The sequence below is a fragment of the Trachemys scripta genome, chromosome 22 (assembly GCF_013100865.1).
Source record: "Trachemys scripta elegans isolate TJP31775 chromosome 22, CAS_Tse_1.0, whole genome shotgun sequence".
NCBI lineage: Eukaryota > Metazoa > Chordata > Testudines > Emydidae > Trachemys > Trachemys scripta.
Genome location: NC_048319.1, coordinates 3553697 through 3568330, shown reverse-complemented (window position 1 = coordinate 3568330; position 14634 = coordinate 3553697). Strand labels below are relative to the sequence as shown.

Below are 14634 nucleotides of genomic sequence, written 5' to 3'. Positions count from 1 at the left end.
GATGCTGGCTTGCAGATCTGGCTTGGGGCTCGGCTAATTGGCCAGGTATGCGGTGTGCCCCTGGAGAATAAATACACCTAGCAGGGCTCCAGCGAGTCGCGGAGACTGGAGCGGCGCAGGGGGATTTGCCAGGTTGGCATCACCATAGCTACGGGGGGGGGGGGGGGTGGCCCCTTTCCACTGCTCGGCAGGCCCCCAAAGTGCGGCTCTTTGACTGAAGCAGCCAGCACCGTCTCTCCCGCGTTGAGATGCTGCTCTCTGCGGCTGGGTGACTCGGCCCGTCAGAGTTGGCACCCTCCGAGCTGGCACGCGTCTCTATCCCCGGTGAGGAATGTGGTTTATTATGGTGAGCGGGTTGGTGCATGGCGAGGCGAAGGCAAGCCCCTAGGCATGATGCAGCTCGAGGGCTCCCGCGCAGCTCTGCTCCTGTACTATCGGCCTCTCCCTGTGCCACGGCCCTGCTCCCCACTTTGAGTGACAGTGATGGGGGGGGACAGTGTCAATGCCCTTCTCCCAGGATTAGCCTAGTGTGTGTGGAGAATACTCTCAGAGCAGTTGGTTTTGGAGTTAATAGCTCGAGATGTATGGGGCAGCTCCCCCCCACCTTTGGAGCAATTGTCTCCGGCTCTCGGCAGATTCAGGCAGTTGTCACTATGTCAGTGACGCTCAGGGCAGCTCCCACTCTCAGAGCGATTGTCTGACTCTCTGCCGGCCTTGCTCCACAGGTTGTGTTTGGTGCTTCTATGGGAACTGTGCAGGCTAGAAACGTTTTGTGTGTTAGAGACACAGGGGTGCCTTCCTGAGGCCAGGCCTTCCATGGGGATCAGGAAATGTCGATTTTTTTCACACAATCCAGTGAAATATTTCCACAGCCGCTGATTGAAGTTCACGGAGCAGCAAAGCAAGAGCGGTGCTGCTGGAGAAGGTTGGGTGGGCGCGAAGGCGGTTCCCTTTGGCTAGCTTGACATGTGACGCTGACAATTGGTGTGTTAATGGCTCCGAAGCTGGAACTTTTTGAATCTCAACATTAGATAATTGTCCGAGCCCCCGGGAGATTCTCCCGAATCTGAAAATTGATGATTTAAAAAAAAAAAAAAAAAAAAAAAAGCTTAAAAAAGAACATCGCTCTTCTCAGTCGGCATGCGAAAAACCGAACGCTGCCAAACCCAATCCCAGGGGCTGTCGTCCAGCAGAGAGGGCAGGAATGGGAGGTTTGAGGGACCCAGACCTAGGCTCCCAGGAAGCGGCCAGTGGCAGCTGCAGCGATGAATGCAGACTCCCAAACGAGACGGCGTCCATGTTTCTGAGTCGTTCTGCTGCTTTCAGGATGATGCCAGAGAATCCCCCCTTTTCCTGATCAGAACTGCCCCCCAAATCCTCTGACAGGCAGAAGGGGGGCTAGGCCGAACGGGGGTGACGCACGTGGCAGCGTGCCGGGAAAGTGATCTAGTGTGAAACGCCAGGGTAAGGTGATGCCAATGCAAACCACAGAGAGCCCGGGGGGTGGCTCTAACCCACTAGCTATTACAGGTGGGACATTGAGAAGCACTAGGCCTTGTGCCCCGTGGGTATATCCAGGGAATGCCTGGATAGGCTGCTAACAATGGCAGAGTAGCGTGGGCAGAGGACCAGACTGCCCACAAACCCGCCCCGAGGGGACCTGCTCAGGGGGAGAGGGGACAAGACCCAGCACTGCCAGGAAGCCGCGGGGGCTGCCAATGCTTGGGAGAGCCACCCGAGGATGCCAGGATCAGCTCGGCTTCCCCATATGGGCAACCTGGGCAGGTGGCACCTGTGTCTGCGCAACGCCTGGTCCAGGGTAGCCCCCTGGCCGTGCTCGGAGGTTCGCGAGCAGCGGCTCCCGCGGGCAGGCAGAGGCCCGGGAGCTGGGACCGAGCAGCAGTTCGTGTGCCGGGGACCAGCTGGGCCAGGAGACAGAAAAACACCTTGGGTGGGGGAGGAGATTTCCCTTTTTCTTTTGTGTGTTGGAAAGATGAAAATTGTTGCTAAAATGTTTTAATTTGGGGATTTTCTTTTAGTGTTTAAAAAAAATACAAAATCATCTTTTCTGAAAACTGATTTTTTTTTATTTCCGGATTTTTTGTTGGGGGAAGAGAAGAGGAAAGAGAAAATGTTGAGGGATATGGGGAGGAAACCCCCAAATATTTTTACCATTTCCCTAGACGATTTGGAACTTCTGGGGCAAGCTGGGGGAAACTTTTTCAATGAACAATAAATTCACCAAAAATGCATTTTTCCCCCCCCCCCCCCCCCCCCCCAGGCACTAAAACTATTTGCAAATTTGGGTCGAATTCAGTGAATAGTTTCAGCTGAAAAAAATTCCATATTTTCCTAAAGACGTCAAAACTGTTTCATCCATTTTGAAATGAAACCTTTCAAGTTTTTGTTTGGTGATGGTATGTCATTTAGAACGGTAGCAAATTGAAACCAAAAAAAGGGAAAAAAACACCCCCCCCCCCCAAATTATTTTGTAACAAACAAAATGTTTCATTTGACTTAAAACAAACAAATATTTGGTGAGGAAAAACTGGACACATTCAGATTGGGTTCAAACTGAAATTTTTTTTTCTTTTTCAGTTTGTCCCCCCCCTCTCCCCCCGCCAATTGACAAATCAATTCACTTGGTTCTACTTCTGGGTTCTGTTCCTGGCGCTGGGAGGAAGTGTGAAGTCTGGTGGGAGGCCAGTGGTCAGGACTCCTGGGTTCTGTTCCTTCTACTGACTGTGACCTTTGGGCAAATCTTTTCCCCTGGCTGTAGCATGGGGCTAAAAGTGGCCACCACCTGGTGGGTGGCATTGCGAGGGTTAATTTGTTAAGTCTGTACCATGCGTTGGGACCCATTGATAGCAAATACGTTAGCAACGCAGCTTACTGAAGATCTGATTTCTGGTTTTCTTTACATGCTCTGCCAATGTCCACAATTTGCTATTCAGGGCGACATTGCTGGGTGTCGGCAAGCTCTGCAAACATGGACTAATCCTTGCAAACTCCCGGGAAGTCGGGGTGGGTTACCAAGCCAGCTGAGACCCAGAGCGAGTGGGTTTTTTTTTGTTTTGCTGAGGCTGCACGCCAGGCTCCCAGCCTGCTGCTTCCCCCACTAGACAACGCTGTCTCTGGTGTTTCTATGAGGTGGCCAGAGCTCTATCTGGGGCTTGGCGAGGGACTGCTCGTTAATTAGGTGCATGCTGCCACCCCGGTAGGGAGGCCAGAGGCAGAGCCTGCAATCCAAGGAGACCAGGCAGACCAAGGAAGGACGATTACCCCGTTTTACCCGTGGGGAACTAAGGCACAGGCTTTGTCTTCGCTGACCCCAAAGTGCCCGGAGAGAGAGCAAGCAGGGGTAGTTCTGTCCCTGTGAAATGCTGCTGGAGACAGGGGGCATGTGGTGCGTGCGGCTTGAGAGCGTGAGGCCGGCTCCTGTTTCCACTGTGGTTTTGCAGCAAGGTGGCTGAGTGAGTCAATTTCTCCCTTGGTTTTCTGTAGTGATGGCAACACCCCAGAGCGCTGCAGTGACCTACCCACTGAGTGAAACCTCTGGCTCCTTGTTCAGCCCCTTAATTGTAGGCCCGCCTTCTTTGTCAGTAGGCTTTGGGGGGGTGCACAGAAGGTGGCCTGGGGCTAGCGTGCTAGTGTCTGTGTGTGCCCATAGGCCGTGGAGCTGGGGCGGGGCGGGGAGGCACCCAGCCTGTGGCCTGACCAGTGTTTAGCATGTCCATGAGATCAGGTAGCCACCCGGCCGGTTTTGGACTGACGGGGCCGGTTTTGGACTGGCCCGCCCGGTTTTTGTACTCTCTGGCCAGCCTCGAGATGTCATTTGCTGGCGGGTTTTTTTGCCGGGTGCCTGTGCAGCTGCGAGCACAGAGATCGGGCAAGTAGGAGCTGCACACATCACGGCCGGGGGCGTGCCGGGACTGGCACCCAGATCCTGCTCTGCCAGAGGGGCAGGCCAGGTCCTCACCTGCCAAAACCAGGGCAGCTCCTCTCAGTTCCAGGGCCAGCTGGGAAGGGGGCGGACCCGTCACCCAAGGGGTAAGGTGAGGAAGGGGCAGGGAGGGACAGCAGAGGCGCTCCCTCGAGGACTGAGACTCCAGGAAGGGGGTGGGTGCAGGGGTTACTGGGCCATGGGGGATGAGGCTGCTGGGGGGGCGGGAGGTGGGGATGGGGCAAATCTACACCCCACTTTAAATGGTGCTCTGCAGCTCCCCCCCTTCTCCCGTGTGAGACCATTAGGGCATGATGAGCATAGCTGCTGTGATCGGGTGTCTGATGGTGGAAGAAGAAAGAAGCTGATTCAGAAAGGAAAAGGTCTACATGTACAACTGTGTGTGTGTGTGTGTGTGTGTAGCAGAGCACAAAGTGTGAAACCACACACTAGGAAGGCAGCCAATGGTGCTAATTTAAAATCTCCTTTCAGTGCAACGCAAGCCGCGCTCTGGTCCAGGCTGATGAGGGACACACCAGGAGCTGCTTTGACCAAAGCACCCTCCCGAAAGGCATTGGTTGCGGTTGGCATTTGCTGCAGCCTTTTAAAACCTTGAACAAAACGGAGAAGAGCCTAGACTGTCACTGCTGCCGCTGATCAGTTTTTAAATCCCTGGAGAGCTCTCCCCTCAATGTCCTGGTCATCCCTCGAAGCCGTACCGGGCCTCTGTTGGGTGCAGGAGAAATGAGACTCTTTGATCCCGCTTCCTCCTCCCCATTTTCAGTCAGAAACGGGCGGGTAAAGCCAGTTTTGCTCTGTGTAGACTCACGAATCCTCCTACGCTGGCGAGGGTCGGTGACTGCGATGGGTGGCGTCCCTGTGGCAGAAGCAGCAGCGTCACCGGTCTTCTCAGCCGCAGGGATGGGCGAGGGAATGAATTGCTGGTTTTTCCTGGCTTTGGGGCTAGTGACTGGAGCCCCAGACAGGCCGCCTCTGGACCTGAGCTAAGTGAAGCTGAGCCTGCCTCGACCCACCAGGTAGCTCGCTGTCCTTGTGGGGCACCTTGCTTCTGCACAGACGGTGTCCTGCGGCTAGCGTGCTAGTGTCTGTGTGTGCCCATAGGCCGTGGAGCTGGGGCGGGGGGATTGCAGTGGGGGAGACGCAAGGGGGCCTGATCCGAAGCAAGTCTCTCCGTTGAGCTCATTGGTCTTCCTGGCTGACCCTAAGTGGCTGTTGGGTGCTATGGGGCAAGCTGTTGCCACAGCCCCTTCCTGTCTAGAAAGCAAAGGATTCTAGGGTTCTAGAATGCCAGGTTCCCATGCCAATGGCGAGCAGTAACCAGGCTGGTGGGGACACCTTGCATCCCCTGGATGTCCAGTCCCTGACGGGTGTGTCTGTGCTTACAGTATGAAAGGAGGGTGGAGTCTAAAGTGTGTGTGTGTGTGTGTGTGTGTGTGTGTGTGTGTGTGTGTGCACCGTTGCCTTCTATTGGGTGGAACCGGAACCCCTAGACTGTGTGTCATAGGGCCTATATTGCTTCATGGAGCTTCTCCCTTAGTCTAGGTGGGAGGAGGAGCTGCCTTCTGCCCCCGGCGTTGCCGTGACGTTCTGCAGGGTGCCCTGGTCATGATGTCCAGGGTGTGTAGTACGTTTTCCCCCAGGTGTGTTGGGAATCTGATTTCCAAATCCCTGCAGCAATGGAGCGACGTCTAATTCCCGGCACTTATTGTGAGCTACTCTCCTAAGCTGATCGGCGGGGGCGGTGGGAATGGAGAAATGCCCCGAACTGGTGTTCGTGCAGTCGCCTTTTCTCAACCTGCCCATCCACCCCTTGAGTAAACAGTCAGGGGCTGTTGCTGGGAAGCGGGTGGGGATGCCAGTCTGCAGGGGATGCCAGGCTGGCTTTAACAGCCAGGCTTTCCATCAATGATGGTGGTCGCTTGGCACCTCTGAAAATCCGGCCGCTTCAAATCAGGTGCCTAAAAATGGCTTTTGGAGTCGAGCTTTGGGGCCAGGGCTCTAACCGAGGGGAGAGGAGTGGAGAGAGGAGCCCAGGGGATGCAGGGCAGCCGGCTCGGGCAGCAGGAGGTGCTTGCGCCCCCAGCAGGGCAGGGATGGGGCGAATGGTTGGAGGTGCAGCCGTGTGTTGGTTCTCAGCTCCCATCTCTGTCTCTCTTGCAGAGGAAGATGCTGTCCCGCCGGGGCTGCAAACCTGAGGTCCTCATCCTGACCGTGGTGGGGATCGGCGGCCTCCTCTTCCTCTTCGTGACCAACGAGGGCGAGCACGTGAGGAAGGCTGTCACAAGAGTCAGCAGTACCAGCCCCTCCACTCCCACGCCCAGCGTCCCCACCACCCCGCGTCACGTCCCCGAGTGCAAGGAGAACTCCTCGGTGGCCGACATCTCCGGCTTCGCTGACCTGCCCGGCCACATCCAGGACTTCCTGCGCTACAAGCACTGCAAGGAATTCCCCCAGCTGCTGGACGCCCCCGACAAGTGCGGGGGGGCCGAGGGCTCCCCAGGGGTCTTCCTTCTCCTGGCCATCAAGTCGTTGCCCGGGAATTACGAGCGGCGGGAGATCATCCGCAAGACCTGGGGGGAGGAGAGGACGTACCAAGGGGTCCGGATCCGCAGGCTCTTCCTCTCCGGGGAGGCGGGGGATGCGCGGGAGGCCTGGAAGCTGAACCGGCTGCTGCGGCTGGAGGCGGCGGAGCATGGGGACGTGCTGCAGTGGGCGTTCCTTGACAGCTTCTTCAACCTGACCCTCAAGCAGGTGCTGTTCCACAGCTGGCTGGAGGCCCGTTGCCCCGGCGCCCGCTTCCTCTTCAACGGGGACGACGACGTCTTCGCCAACACGGACAACGTGGTGCAGTACCTGCTGGGCATGCGGGGCGCCAACGACGGCGACGGGCACCTCTACGTGGGGCAGCTGATCGCCAACGTGGGCCCCATCCGCGAGAAGTGGAGCAAGTACTACGTGCCCGAGCAGGTCTCCACCACCAACTCCTACCCGCCCTACTGCGCGGGCGGCGGGATACTCATGTCCGGCTTCACTGCCCGCACCATCTACAAGGAGTCGCTGGGCATCGAGCTCTTCCCCATAGACGACGTCTACCTGGGTATGTGCCTGCAGAAAGCCGGGCTGGCCCCGGCCTCCCACATGGGCATCCGGACCGTGGGCGTCAGGGTGCCCTCCTCCAAGCTGGAGTCTTTTGATCCCTGCTACTACAAGGAGTTGCTGCTGGTGCACCGCTTCGTGCCCTACGAGATGCTGGTGATGTGGCGGGCCATTCACGAGCCGGACCTGCACTGCGGGAAGAAGCTGCAAGTCTATCAGAGTGTCTGAGCGGACCCTGGAATCCGAGGGGAGGGGGCACCGGGGAGGGATGTAATGCGAGGTTGAAGGTGCTAGGGCATTGGCGGGTGATGCCGCCCATCTAGGTCTTTGCTGCTGTGCCCCAAATGCTCCAGACCCATCACCTCTTTCTTGCTCTTGAGGCCTATTCCAGGAAGTCCCGGCTCCAGGGGGCGGGACTTCCAGGAACGAGCCTCAGCAGGACTTACGGTTGACACTCGGTTGGCTAGCATGCATGAGGTGCACAGAGATGCTGAACAGCTCACTGGCTTCTGGTCTTGTCCCAACTGGTTTGGCCCATTTGCCATTCTTGGGATATCAGAAGCTTTTCCCACAGCTCCTCCCTTCCCCGTGGCGGCGATAAGCATTTCGAGCTGCTGCAGGGATCCCTTTGGGGCGGCTACCTCCGAGAAAGCAACTGCCAGAAGGCCGCCAGACCGGCATCTCTCTGGGGTTGAGGGGGGAATTTCTGCCTCCTTGACTAACGGGCACATTGCCACCTGGATGCCCGAATCCTGGGGCAGGATGTTACTGGCTTGGCTGATGCCCAGACACTGCGTCTCTGGGGCCGAAGGTCCAAACGCAGCAGGAAATGGGTAGGGTGTCTCGCATGAGGAGCTTGGCTCGCATCCCAGGCCCAGCCCCTGTTTCACCGGCGGCCCTAAGCGCTGGAGACGGGTGTCATGCACATCCCCACTCCAGAGCTCGCGGGCCAGATCTGCCCTGGCGTAACCAGTTGTGGCCCTGTAAAGTCAATGGAGTGGTGCCTAGCGAGCCCTGGGTGAATTTGGCTCTGGGGCTCCGATGCAGAAGCAGACAGTACGAGGGGGATGAGTCTGGTGTTCTCAGCTGGGCCCGCAGGGGATCTCTGGCCTCCTCAGCTCCAGCCCAGTCCCTTGCTGCTAACGGTCTGGTTGGTGGATATATTGACTGGCAGGGCTGAGAGCAGAGAGAGGCGGTGTCTGCTCCCCACCCGCCCCTGCTCCTTGTGAGTCTGTTTGCCCTATGGACTAAGCTGGCAGGGGGCAAAGCGGGAGATAAACCAGCTTGAAGGATCAGAGCGTCAGCCCCCCGGGTGGCTCTGGGGCAGCTGTAGAAAAGCTCAGGAGGGCGTGTGTGTGTGTGTGTGTGTGTGTGTGGGGCGGCCCCCCCCCCCTTGCAGGACACGTCTGATAGTTACTAACTGAACTGGGCCCTTTCCATTCAGGCCTGTGGCTTGGTTCATGTAGGACTTGGCACGGCCAGATGGGCACGGGGGGCTGGTAGAGGCCCAACATACAACCCTCCCTGGATCTGCCCGAGCAGAGGGCAAACCCGAGATCTGAATTGCTGTTACACTCGACCCACCGGCAATTTCTGTTGCTCAGTCAAGAAAGTTACCCGGATGTGGCCACGGAGCTGTTTGCCTCTTTAACTGCCTGGCACATCCTAGCTCCAACAAGCTGCTGCTGAGACTTTGCCACTCAATTGCCTTGTATGAGATAACAAGCTCAAAGTTCATAGGTCACTGGCCTTGGTTTGTTGGTTTTAGTTTCAAACCAGCTCTTCAGCTGTTCCTCTCCCCAGCTCCACCTCGTATTCAAATGCTCCCCCCCCCGTTCTGAACCTGGCCCATCAATTGTTCAGTGTCACGCAGAGCGCTGAGCTGGAGTCAGGAACTGCACAGGTTAAATCTGCTGTGGAGAGAACACGTCCATCCCCTCCCCAGCCTGCAGTTTAAAAAAACAAACCACCAAAAACCAGAAGTGGCAGGAAACTGAAGATCTGGTTCTATTTTCAGCACATGTTCTGTCAAGAGACCATCTCCACTCCCTGCTTGGGGCAGAATTTTCCTGCCACCCCTCCCGCGATGGTGTTTGTGGAATCGCTCTGGACTCTGCAACCCAGATGTGGGGGGCGAAGCCACCAGCTCACAAGCCTGGGGGTGCAAAGGGCTGATGGGGGCGAGGGTTTGCTAGCTCTGAGGTGCGTCTGTGTGGCCTCAGGTCAGCAAAGCATTTAGTGACGGGCTTCCGGCTCCCTCCTGCTCCAGCCAAGCCTTTCAGCTCGCGCTGGTGCCACAGCCAGGGCTGCGGCTTGGCAATCGGTAGTTCCTCCCCAGCGGTTGGAGAAAGTTGTTTCAATCAGCCGTGTCCTGGGCTGGAGTCGCCTGTGCTGCGTGTTGTAGCTGTGACGTGCTGCACGGTGCATCACCTGGCTCGCTCTGTTCCCTGTGCCGTTCGGCCTTCGTACGCAGGCCCGTACCGGGAAATGTGTGGGTCCCTGCTCCTGTCCCCTCCAGACACTGATTCTGCCCCTTCCCCGGCCCGGTGGGGCCTTAACCCAATGAAAACTGAAGCTTCCCAGGGGGGTGGGTGGGTTTTCTTTGCTCTCCCTTCCTCCCGTCCCTCCACTGAGAACTGACGCAACATCCGGAGAATAAATGAGTGTTCTTTATAACACGGCTGGCGGGGGAGAGTTTCCTGGGCATCGCTCCAGCCGATGGGAGGGGGGCGGCCTATCATGGATGGCTCTGTCATGCGTAGGGTTGTCAGGTGTCTGGATTTCTACCCAGTCAAAAAGGGACTGGGCAGCTCCGGGCAGTGCCACCGACCAGGCCATTAAAGTCCGGTTGGTGCCGCAGGCAGGCTCCCTACTTGGCTCCATGCACGTCCTGGGAAGCTGCTGGCATCTCCCTCCGACTCCTAGGCGGAGGGATGGCCATGGGGGCTCTGCACGCTGCCCCCGCCCCCACCGCCAGCTCAGCTGCTCCCATTGGCCAGGAACTGCGGCCAATGGGAGCTGAGGGGGTGGTGTGAGAGCCACGTGTTCGCACCTCAGCACAGGAGCTGGAGAGAGATGCTGACAGTTTCCTGGGAGCCGCCTGAGGTTAGCACCGCCCAGAGCCTGCACCCCCTCCTGCACCCCAAACCCTGGCCCCACCCCAGAGCCCGCAACCCCAGCCAGAGCCCTCACCCCCCCTTGCACCCCAACCCCCTGCCCCAGCCCAGAACCCCCTCCTGCACCCCCAGCTGGAGCCCTCCCCTTCCCTGCATCCTAACCTCCTGTCCCATCACAGATCCCCCTCCTGAACTCACCCCAGATCCTGCATCCCCAACTCAGAACCCGTACCCCCTCCTGCACCTCAGCCCCCTTTCCCAGCCCAACTCCCTCTCCTTCACTCTGAACCCCTCAACTCTGGCCCCACCCCCGAGCCCGTACCCGCAGCAGGAGCCCACATCACCTCTCCCCCTCACCGCCCAACCCCCTTCCCCAGCCCGGTGAAAATGAGCGAGGGTGGGGGAGAGCAAGCGATGGAGGGAGGGGGATGGAATGAGCAGGAGCGGGGGCCTTGGAAAGGGGGTGGGGCAAAGGTGTTGGGTTTTCTGCAACTAGAAAGTTGGCAACTCTCGTTGCGGGGTGCATGCTTGGGGGTGGGGAGGGAGAGGTGTGTGCTTGTCGCAGTGTATCAGGAATCAGGGCCTGGGTCCGGCAGCTGACCAGCCTGTTCAGCCAGCCCCCCGCCCCGGGATGCTTCGGGAGACCCACTGCTATGCCTAGGGGCAGCACTCGCCCGCCCGCAGCTCCGCACGGACTCCTGTGCCTGCCGTGTTCCCAGCCCCGCCACCGTGCCTGGCGCTTGGCTCTGTTCCTGGCCTCTCCCTCCTGCTCTGACCACTAGGCCGGGGCGCCCACACCCCCTTCGCGACACTGTCACTGGAGGGGATTCCCGCCCATTTAAGGATTCTCCACCTAAAAGATCTTGACAGTTCGGTAATGAGGGGACCACCAGGATGCCTGCGGGCCACCTTCAGCGATTCGGGCCGGATCCTTGGGGGGTGTGAATTGGTGCAGCTCTGAGTTCAGGATCTGGCCCTTACGCCCCTCGGCTGAAGGGATTTTAGCCTCATCAGGACGCCTGGGTCCCCGACTGGGCTGTGGCCGGGGCCAGGTTACAATTCATGGAGCATTCAGTTCTGCTTGTGGGGAAGGTGTGGGGAAGGGGGTTACATCGCAGCTTAATTAAAGTGTGGGGGGAAGCGTTGGGCGATTGGCCTCTCGGAGTGCAGTCGCTGGGGGGAAACCTGCGTGGGGCTCCTGTCGTCACCGGAGAGGTGCACGGAGAGATTGGGATTGCCAGACGCTCCCCAGCCAGGGGGCTGAGGGTTGTGCCTAGCCCAGGCCCGGGGGTGGTTCCTGAGATGGCAATGAGCCAGCCTCGAGGGGGAAGGATTGGATCGTCCATCTCTCCCGGCCGCGCTGGGCCGAATGGCCCCGGAGCAGCGCTACACCCATCCCGGGGAGGCGGCCGGCCTGCAAGATGGCGGCAGACATTGGCGCTGTCACTGGTTGGGCCGTTCCAGTGACTGTCACTGGAGCCCCTCCGCTGACCCCAGTGGGCCCGGGCCCGGGCGCTAACCTCCCGTTGTCTGCCCCGGCCTCAGTAGAGCCGGCTGGGAAACCGGGCGCCCTCTGCACAGCGCTGTGACGCTGCAGGCCCACGCTAGCCCGCTTCAGTTTGCACTGGATTTTCTCCACCCAGCGGCGGTGACCTGGGTTGGCTGGGCAAGGCCGGGCGTGTGTGCTCGTAAAACCGCCTGTGTGCTCGTGAAACTCCCTGTGTGCGTTAAGGCTTGGCTCGTAAAATCCCGTCCCTGGTATAGCAGCAATAAGAGTTACGATTATGGCAAGTGACTACACAAAGGAGTGACAAACCAGCCGGCTGTGGGCGTAGTCAGCCAGCCAAGGTCAGTGGCGCTCAGAGGGGAGAGGCTGCTCTGGAGAACTGGCTTGTGTGACAGTAGACTGCAGCTGTGAGCCACTGGTTGAAGCGCTGGGTAGGCCACTAGGACGCCTGGGTTCTCTTCCTGTCTCTGCCACTGACTCAGTGGGACCTTGGGCACAAGGCCCAGTGCCTCGATTTCCCCATCAAGCCGATGGGGACAGCAACTTAGGAAAGGACGTGGTGATTGCTGAGCAGCGATGGGCTGGGCTGGGACTCTGGGGATCTGGGTTCCAGTCCCAGCTCTGCCACTGACCTCCTGGGTAGTGTGAGGCCAGTCACATCCCTTGGTGCCTCAGTTTCCCCTCCTGCCCTTTGCCTAGTAGGCTGTGAGCTCTGTGAGGCAGGGACTATCTGGGCAGCACCTCGGGGAGCCTGCTCCTGCAAGAGAGGCGGCTCCCCGCTCAGTCAGTGCTTGCCAACTCTGCCAGGACGGGGAGAGTTGGCCTGGGCCTGGGAGCCAAGGAAATGGTGGGTTTTGCCCCACATCCCTTCACAGCTTCCCTGGCTCCTAACCGCTAATTGCCTGGAACGAGGCAGCGGGCGGCTCGGCTTCAAGACAATGTGTGGAGCGAAGCCAAAAGAACAACCATGCCGGGGCTGGGGCATTTCCCCGTCCGGAGAGGGGCAGAGCCCGGCAGGCCAGGGGACGGTGGGCAGCACCCCCGTAGGCTGCTGCAGCCTTGGGAGCAGGTGCTGAGGAGTATGGTGGGAAGGTCTGACTGCGGGTTCCTCCTGGCTTCACTCCTGCTGCTGGGGCGCTGTCAAGTAGCCATTAGCTATCAGCCTGCTGGCCCCGCAGCTTCCCCCGGACAGCGGGAGGCCGTTCAGGGGTCACCCAAGGCGCCCGCTTCATCCCTAAAGTAAAGCACAACGTGGCCGTGTGAGCGTGCCCTGAGGAGCTGGATGGGAGGATCCCAAGCTGCATTCGGGCAGCAGGGACCCACCCGGGCCGCTGGAGTCCGTCACGGGACAGGTCCTTCCAGTGCCAGCCCGCAGAGTACAGAACAAGCTGTGGAAGTCGGCGGAAAGGACACGGCATGACACTAAATCTCAGAGCAGCTGGCCCTGCTCGGAGGGAACAGCCTGTCCTGGAATCGCACGTGGCAGCATGAGAACATGGGACTGAGGATCAGGACTCCTGGGTTCCATTTCTGTCTTTCACCCGGCCTCAGGTTTCACCTCTCTCTGCCTCAGATTGCCTGCCTGCGGGAGGGGTGTGACTCTCTCTCTCTCTCTCACACACTCACTCACTCTCTCTGCTTTGAAATCTTTGAGGGAGGTGACAATGTGATATAATATCATTTGTGTGTGTGTAGAAATCCCTGCAAATCAGGAAAAAAACCCTCTGCAATTTCTAAGCCAAGACCAAGGGGGGCGGTGGATTCTCCGTTGCTGGCCATTTTAAACTCAGGCCTGGACATTTTCTACCCAATCTGCCCAAGGAGTGATTTGGGGGCAGCCCCGTGGCATGCCGGGAGGGCGCCGAGGCGCAGCACAACTCCCTGGTGAAGCTGTGCGGCAGGGAATTCATTCGGCCTGTCGTCGCCTCGTGCGGGGGATCCTGGGGGAAGTTCTACTGGCACGCCGGGCAGGAGCCAGGCAAAGCCCGCGGTAAGTGGGGGCCGGTTCCTACTGCGGTTTCGCCAGCCCTGATGTGAACCCTGCTGCTGTGGGCCGTGTGCTCCTTGGGGCGAGGAGGGGACAGCCCCAGCAGGCCAGCCCATGACCCGTCATTCCAGCATTTAAGAGGCTACGGGGCTGGGGGCGGGACGGTGTCTCCCAAGCTCCCACTGCAGCCCAGGGGAGTGGTGTTGTGGGCCCCAGAGTAGCTGGCCCACGTGGCTCCTCAACCAGGACCATCCTCGGCTCCTCCGGCCCAGCTCTTGTATTTCCCGCCAACTTTTCTTTTCCAAGCGGAGGATGTTGTTCAGAGTCACCGAGGAGAGCAAAGGGGGTGAGGGACAGAGGACCCCCCCGCCCCCATGCGCACATATCCCAGCCCCTGTTTGCTCTGCTGGCCTCAGAGCAAAGTAGGACCGAGGGGGGAGTGAGGGCAGCGAAACCCCCAAACGTGGAATTTTGAAAGCTTTCAGGGGGGGTTTGAAACCTCCAATGCCGACAGCCCCTTGGAATGAGATGGAGCGACATGGTCTGAAAGGGCCTGGTGGGAAAACGTGATCAAAACCCAGCCCTTTTCCCGTGGAAAAAGCTCATTTGTGACTAACGCCCCCCCACCCCACTCAAAGGGCAAAGGCTCCAGTCAGTGGCTCGGGCAGAAAGAACCATGTGGGACAATGGCCTCGGGTGCTCTGGGTGCCAGGGTCGGGTGCTAAGGGCCAGGGAGCTGAGTCCATCCCTAGCTAGCCACGATGGGACTTGGTACTCGGGGCAACTCTACGGAGAGCCGCCCCCTCCCTCAGCTGCTGGGCAGCAGGAAGCCCCCCCCCCCCCCCCGTGTAATCCACGTAACTACAGAGCCGCCGCCAAATTGATTTGTAAAGGAAGGTTCATTAGTGATCCCTGTCGCCTTAGCTTGATGAGTGCCCCCACCCCCCTCCAGCTCCAGCTCCAG

At 58.9% G+C, this 14634-nt stretch overlaps 1 protein-coding gene across 1 annotated transcript; it reads left to right on the top strand.

The window, feature by feature from the left end:
* The first annotated feature begins 6130 nt into the window (after nt 1-6130).
* On the top strand, nt 6131-7288 carry B3GNT3 (UDP-GlcNAc:betaGal beta-1,3-N-acetylglucosaminyltransferase 3). Its single transcript, XM_034755556.1, has one exon. The coding sequence runs from the start codon at nt 6131-6133 to the stop codon at nt 7286-7288; it is 1158 nt and encodes a 385-aa protein (XP_034611447.1).
* Nucleotides 7289-14634: the final 7346 nt, after the last annotated feature.

Excerpts from the sequence above, each read along its gene's own strand:
- B3GNT3 (XM_034755556.1), top strand. The coding sequence starts at position 6,131 with ATGCTGTCCCGCCGGGGCTGCAAACCTGAGGTCCTCATCCTGACCGTG.